Source organism: Lampetra fluviatilis, chromosome 62, assembly GCF_964198595.1.
Source record: "Lampetra fluviatilis chromosome 62, kcLamFluv1.1, whole genome shotgun sequence".
In the NCBI taxonomy this organism is placed as follows: Eukaryota; Metazoa; Chordata; class Hyperoartia; order Petromyzontiformes; family Petromyzontidae; genus Lampetra; species Lampetra fluviatilis.
In genome coordinates, this window is record NC_136336.1 from 8,179,889 (window position 1) to 8,187,655 (window position 7,767).

Here is a 7,767-nt window from a genome sequence, read left to right on the forward strand (position 1 = left end):
AAACTCACATGTCAAGTTAACCGCATCGTATTATTAACCTGTGACTCAGACCCTGTGTGTGTGCTGTGTGTGTGTGTTTGATCAGAAAAGAATGGGCGTTATATCCCCTTTCCATCAACCCTCGAGGCCGTTCAGATGGAGTTTATACATGAGTATTACTCGGCCAGGTACGGAAAAGCTAGGGTGTTTTAATTGTTTTAATTCTGACGTTGTAATGGGATCGTCGCGCTGCATTGATTCACCTATTAACACCAATTCTTTCTCACTCATTGTTACTGTCCTGTTTCTAATGTGTCTAATTTATTTAGTTTCATTCGTACGGGTTTGTTCACACCCTTAGCATTAATGGAACGTGAGCATGGAATTTACATGTAACTTGGCTTTTTGGGTTTTCTCCGGGTCCTCCGGTTTCCTCCCACGCGTATAAATGCTCATTAATTGGCTGAATACATCTTACTATACAGAGGACAGCATAGCTCAGGAAATTGTTGGTGTCTCCAGCTCCTCACCACCTGGCTGCTGCCATCCAGCTTGGTCTGTGGTTCTTTGCCGATTGTGAGAGATGCAATTCTCTTGAACGACAACGCTTTGTGAAAAAACTAAACATTATTCAAAACTATATATTATATATAAGACTATGCATGATATAAAACTATAGATTATATATAACTATACGTTATATATAACTGTTTATCACATGCGTGGTCAAGTGTGTATCAAGCAGAACTGCACAGTCAGGATAGAATTGGGGATAAATAAACAGGCTCATCAGTTAGCCATGCCTAGCTGGAGAATACCAAAAAGTGCACATAGAATTGCAAGTTTGAAGAAGACAGCGAACCCTTGACACCTATTTAAAAATTAGGGATCAGGTGACACCGCTATTTTGACTACCTTGACGCAGTTGCAAGCAAAACCTTGTATGTCTTAATTGCTAAATTTGTAAAAATTGTTCTTCAGCTGAAACAATAACAATTTACTTGTCGTTAATCACTTGCGCACGTAACCATTTCATTTGTTTTGTTGATGCTTAAAAATGTGGCTGGATACGTCGCGTGGCCTAATCCAACAATCGGTGATGAACCCTTTGCCCGTGTGTTGTGCGAGCCACGCGATTAGTGCCGGGAGACGGGCGAGGTTGGCGCTGCCCCTGCACTGTCCCGGTCTAAGCTCACCAAGAGGAGTCAATGTGAGTGGCCGTAGGGTCAGGGCCCACTGCGTCCCTGCGGCATTGGCCTCCGATTACCACGGTTGGCTAAGTACGGATTGAAAGAAGTTCAACTTGCATACACGAACATGTCAACCCCACCACAAACACTGGACCTAACTATAGCCCTCGCGATAGCAACAGCCGTACCTCTAAGACTATGTCTAATCATAGCCCTAGTCCTAACTATGCACACTCGTGATAACCTAAGTTATAAGAGTTGCGCGTGTATACATGTACTTACCAGTTCAAGTCATAACTCTCGCTTTAATCATGATACTAGTCCTAGCCATAGCACGAGCCTACTACTAACACTAGCCCTAATTATAGCACCAGCACTACCACTAGCCCAAGTCATAGCACTAGCCCCATGCATAGCCTGAGCCATAGCACTAACTAGAAATGATCAGAATACTCATCACTTTATTGTTTCCTTTAGGCAAGTGCTAATGGAGTCGCTGTAGAGTGAAGGTTACAGCCCCTCTCCTTGTGTGGGGCTCCCAGAAGTATGTATCAGCAGTGCACATTGATGACTACTTTACTGATGAGTCCTAAAGAGAATTAAAGAAATCCGTAGTTGGCTCGCAACTGCTGCCTGTTGGGATGGCCATATTTTGTCAACTCTTCGACAAAATGGCCATGCATTCAGTTCTTTTGAGTTGGTTGCCTGGATAAGGCTGAGAGCTGTTGTGCAGAACTGCTTTTTGTGTTTAGCGCACCTCTGATTTGTCACGGTTGGTTATGTATGGTGCAAAAGAACTTCAACATTCATATATACGATGCTGCACAACTTTGTGTGTTGTTAAATCTGTGAGTCCCTAGTACCAACAGAAGCCCCAACCAGCAACTATACGCATCGCACTAACCATGACACTAGTTTTAACCATAACATCCTTTAGTGTAATTGGCCAAACATTCAAAAGTAGCAGGACCCTCCCAAAGAAGAGCCTTGAGACTAAGTGAGGCTTTCTTGATATATAAAGGGCATTATTAGAACTATGACATGAACTGTTCATAACGTGTAATAATAATTAAATGTATAAAGCTCCCTTTAACAGTCGTGTGACTTGTCCGATATAAACCTGACGAAATTTATCTAAGGGTTGCCGAAATGATCGCTAATAAAGTTGCTTACGAGGAAAGACTCGCGTGCTCGAAAGCGTTGGCACAATCCGTGCACGATTCCCGAAGTCCACGCTTTGTTTCAGACGCACGAGGAGGCGGCGGAACTGAGCAGAGCGCTGCAGGAGCTTCCCGTGGAGTGCGACGTTGCCCAGCGTTTCACTGCGTGAGCCAACTCTTGCTTCGCCGCATGTTCATTCGTGGCGTGAAACGCCGGCGTGAATGCAGGTTGCCATCCCTGCGGCGATTGTTTTTTTTATTTTGTGGCTGCAAATCGCATTATGATGGTGGGATTTTTTCCACCACACGGGCTGGCCCGCTGTTGCCTTCATCAGAATTCAGGGGTTCGGGCAGAAATACGCTGTTACCACTCACCAACTAATCGCTCCGCTGGCGGACCTAGAAGAAAGTTCACGTCTATATAAAACTATAAACTATTATTTTACCAGGTAAGGCCCACTGAGCGAGATAGCTCTTTTCCAGAATTGACCTGGCTATCACATATAGCTCAACAACGTGGCTTATCGTGTGGAACTTTATAGCAGCCAAATACTCTAACTGTACTTTTATTCTAAATCTGGAGGGAAAAATCGGAGGACTCAGAAAAAAATCCATACAACCACGGGCGGAATATGCAAACTCCAGATGTACAGGCGTCAGGGTTGGGATCGAACCCACGACCTCCTCTATACAAGGCGAGGTAGTTAACATCTCGCTACGGTGGCACCCTATCTTAGAGTGTCTCTAATGTAGGCCAATCAGTTTCAAGGACAATGCATATGTAGTGAGTCCAACTGAGTCGCAGACGTTAGCCTTTAGAGGCAACACATTTATTATATTTACACGTAATAATACACAAAGGGGTAACTGCCCCTTTACCAGATACAGTCTAGGGTGGTGACCACCCAGCCAACTACACTAGACGGAGGAGTTACAGCTACGAAGGGTCGTGCCCTCACTCGGGTCCTGGCCACGTGTTGATGCCTTGTAGGACGTAGAGCCCCCATCTACATGGTGTCTTCGATGACGGTGCATCGCACGCCGCGACCCTCCCGGGCCGGCACCATACAGTGACATCCCCGATGTCACTACACACACGTTATAAAAGCATGTTTGTTTAATGCAGATTTGATGCTGGCAAGAATGTCCCATAGATATATAACGAACATTCACTAGGCCAGGTTTAATGACTGGGGCCTTAGAGAGGTGCACAGGAATATTAACGGAACATCGCCGCGTATGTGTAACTTGTAAATGTACAAGTCTTCTGGGTGTGTGTGTCGATCAACCCGTGGCACCTGGGTTTGTTCCATGACCTGTCAGCAGCGAGCCTTCGACACTTCACGTGGCCTCAAAGTGCACCTGGCCTAGCACAAGTGTCATGGTGATGTCACCACCACTTAGTGGCGAACGGCGGTTGTTATTATGTGAGTGTAGGGAACCCGGCGACCCAATTTCGATTCCCGTTCACGGCCAATACCAGTGGCGATTATCTGAACTGGTCTTGGGCCTCCATGGTACAATGTATAAGCAACGCCACTAGGGAGACAAAGGCGGCTGGGTGTGGTGCTGGCCACCCATCCCCTCATGTGCTGTGCCGGCCTTCATAGGTGCTCGCTAACAGCACTTGCCCCAAAAGTCTGTTAAGGCTACACGGGGGTCATTGTCTTTGGTTCGCGAGAGTAGCCCTACTCCCTCACGTTGTTTTTGAGCTGCCGACTCCCCTTCCAAGGAGCTTTATTGAAAACACCCAGGCTGACTGCTTTTATTTTGTGTACATCCGTTAAGAGCCGCTCACTAACGGCGCTTGCTCCTGCATTCTGTTTGGCTGCTGGGTGGCTACTCTGCGTCTGTGTCCCTGTGCTTGCAGTGGGAGCCAGATGAATGCTGGGTTGGATCAGCCTGAGGATGGCTCCTATCGCATTCCCCAGTCCTGGTTCCTGGCCGGGTCTGCCTTTGGATTCCTGGTACCAATGCACGCATGGCCACCAACGAAGTGATGTGGTCCGAGCTACTGTTTGTGCTATGTGCTTGTGTGTCTTTGTGTGGGGAGCAGTAGTGCAGTGGTTAACGCGCTGCGCTATGAACCCTGTGTCTCGGGTTAGATTCTTGTTCACGGCCAACAGCAGTGACGATTATTTGAACCGTTCCTGGGACTCCCCGAGGTTTAATCAGCCTCAAATGAGTATCTTGTGCGGTGAGTAAACATCGCCACGAGGGAGACAAAGGCGCCCGGCCACCCACCCTCTTTTGTGCTGTGCCAGCTTTCATAAGTGGTCGCTAACAGCACTTGCTCTTATGGTCCGTTAAAGGATATATGGGGAATCTTCATATTTGTATGTCTTTTGTGAGTGTGTCAGCGTGTGTCTGCTATGGTGGGGGGTGTGTAGCGGTTCGTGCACTGCGCTACAAACCGACCGACCCGAGTTAAATTGCTGTTCATGGCCATCAACACCAGTGACAGTTATCTGAACTGATCTCTGGCTTCCCCGAGGTCAACTCAGGCTCAAATTTGTATTTTGACGTGTGTGTCTGTGGGTGCATGTTCATATCTGTGTGTGTGCAAATGAACCTTATGGCGGTACCCAGGGGTACCATAGCACCCCGGCTCTCGCACAATGTCCGTGATGCAGTAATTTTTAGTCTGTTGATGGTCGGCGATGTGGTAATTGACTCATCTCGACGAGCTGTACACGATGCACTATGGTGCATACGAGCGTTCAGGTTTTCAGCGCAATCGTCCTCGCTGGGTTTAAACATCGTGGAGTAGCACTGATTTTGGATTTATTGGTACCCCAGTCACGGAGTTATTTACACCCCTGGAAAAAATAGTGTCCCAGAAATAAAATATTTAATTGCCTCAGACATTTTGTATTATTTGGTACCCCGGGGTACCGCCATAAGGATCATATGTATGTGTGTGTGTATCTCGACTAGCCAAAACATCGCCACTAGGGGGACAAAAGCGGCCGTGCCGGCCTTCATCGGTGCTTGCGAACAGCACTTTCCCCAAAAGTCTATTAAGGCTCTTTGGTTCTTTCGGTCAAGTCACGTAGGTAGAAAAATAAAATAAAACAAAAAGTAATAAATCACGACGCTTCGATCGCAACACAAGCGGTCGTCCTCAGGCGGAAAAATAATCCAGCAGTGGAACTGCTGAACCAGCGAGAGAGCTGTTACAACAAGAGGTTATTTATAAATATTTTATTTTTCTACCAACGTGACTTTACCGAAAGAACCAAAGAGTATGGATTCCTGCAGTCACAAAAGCTTTAAATCAAGGTCTATTAAGGCTATATGGGGGATATGTCTCTTATTTTTCTTATTTGTGTACGTACATATGTCTGTGCAGTATATATGTGTGTGCAACCATTACCAGAACATTGCCATCCTCTTTGTGCGGTTAAGAAAGTTCCTGTAAAGAGTTATTCAACATAACCTTCCTCGCCACCCTTAGGAGAGGCTTGCAGAGCCCCAGTATGGATTCAGGCCTGGGCAGTTTTGCACTGATGCCATATTCTCTGTCTGCTACAAGAAGAAGGGTAGGGAATTTCAACAGGACCTAGACCTCTGCTTTATTGACCTTGGCATGTCTATCATACCATCAAGTGACTAGGGGATTTGGGTTATTCTTCATGTTTTTTGGGTCCCTGATCCTCTGCTCACAATCTTTAAGGAGCTTCATGATGGTGGGCAGACCCAGGTAACGCTGCCTGGCCGGTAGTTGGAGGCATTCGCTGTTCACCTTGGAGGTGCGACAGGGATGTCATTATTTGACCCATTCTGTAACCACGTGGTTCAAGAAGTTTTCCATGGCTATACCAGAGGAATTTGCATCTGGTGCAGACACAATGGGAGGCTGATCCGATACCAGGGTGCGGTCGAGGGATTGCTTCCTTGTGGTCAACCATGTTACGTAGCCAATGATCTGGTAATTGCTGCTGGCTCTGAGACGGTATTTGACTCCAACACTATTCCGGTCGCAATTTTCCAGTTTGCGCATTTATTTATTTATTTGGGTAGCCTTTCGGTTCTCCCTCACGTTCCGGCTTAACCGATGAGCCCCGACTGGGAGAGGTTTTTACCGTGTGTGCCATGCATGCGAACGCGCGTCTCTTTGTGTGTACACATCTCTTTGTGCGGAGCAGAGCGATGGCGTCTGCGACACGAGCCAGTTGCTGCAGTGCACGGAGAGCTTCGAGGATGACGAGTTGTGATGGCGACCCGTGATGACGACCTGTGACAGCGACCCGTGACTGTGACCTGTGACTGTGACCTGTGACTGTGACCTGTGACAGCGACCTGTGACCTGTGACCTGTGACTGACCTGCGACCTGTGACCTGCGACCTATGACCTGTGACTGACCTGTGACTGACCTGTGACAGCGACCTGTGACCTGCGACCTGTGATTGTGACCTGCGACTGTGACCTGCGACCTGTGACCTGCGACCTGACTGACTGTGACCTGCGACCTGTGACCCGCGGCCTGTGACCCGCGACCTGTGACTGTGACCTGCGACCCGTGACTGTGACCTGTGACTGTGACCCGTGATGACGATCTGTGAAGACGACTTGTGAAGACACACATGCGCGCGCCTCAATAACTTGTGTCACTGCTAGAGGCCCTTGCAAGTGACAGGAGTGACTGAGGCTTGTGTTTACAGAAACACTGAAACATACAGCATACACGAGAACACTTGCCACTTGCAGGCGCATGGACACACACACACACAGTTAGCTGTGCAGCACTGTTGGTTGTCTGTTACGCGATGTCTTCACGGTTCACCCGACCGGCGCGTCAATACATTGTCACGATTTAGGGTTTTTATTTAATTCACGAATCCATGTTGTTGCACTTGTGGTGCATGTAGAGCCTGCAGTGGCATGCATTTTACAATCTACAAAGAGGACCGTTGGCGAAGTAGTTAGCACACTGCCATAAACCCAGTCACCTGAGTTCGTCCCCTCACTTGTATGCATGTTGAACTTATTTTGCACCGTACGTAGCCAGCCATGCTAATTGGATAATTGGAGTTGTAGGGGAAGGACAAACTAAACCCAAAAATCAGTTGTAAAGAAATTATTGTTCACTCTAGATGATTTAAAAGTGCATAGCTCCAGTGGCTTCCTCATATGGGAAGGAAGAGCATTCCAGATGGCTGCAGAAGCGCACCTGAAAGTATGCGATGTGGTAACTGCCCTTGTTTGATTTAGCCTTGTAGACCAACGAGACGAGGACTGTTTGTGAGCGCCTATTAAGGCCATGATGGCACGCGAGGGGGTGATGTGGCCAGTAACACTATACCCAGCTACCCTATATTTGCACGTACACAAGACATGTATACTGGGACTGTTTGAACAGAATCTAAGGCACAGCACGACCCGATTAGTGTAGCCGTTTTACTTGTGTATTGAGTAGTAAAGTAGGCCATTAAAT

The 7,767-nt window shown here is 47.4% G+C and overlaps 1 protein-coding gene across 1 annotated transcript; it reads left to right on the plus strand.

Moving 5' to 3' along the window:
* The first annotated feature begins 109 nt into the window (after nt 1-109).
* Nucleotides 110-7,104, plus strand: LOC144951375 (uncharacterized). Its single transcript, XM_078881605.1, has 5 exons — nt 110-167; nt 1,120-1,189; nt 2,416-2,495; nt 4,200-4,296; nt 6,478-7,104. The coding sequence occupies exons 1-5, from the start codon at nt 136-138 to the stop codon at nt 6,544-6,546; spliced, it is 348 nt and encodes a 115-aa protein (XP_078737731.1). The 5' UTR covers nt 110-135; the 3' UTR covers nt 6,547-7,104.
* Nucleotides 7,105-7,767: the final 663 nt, after the last annotated feature.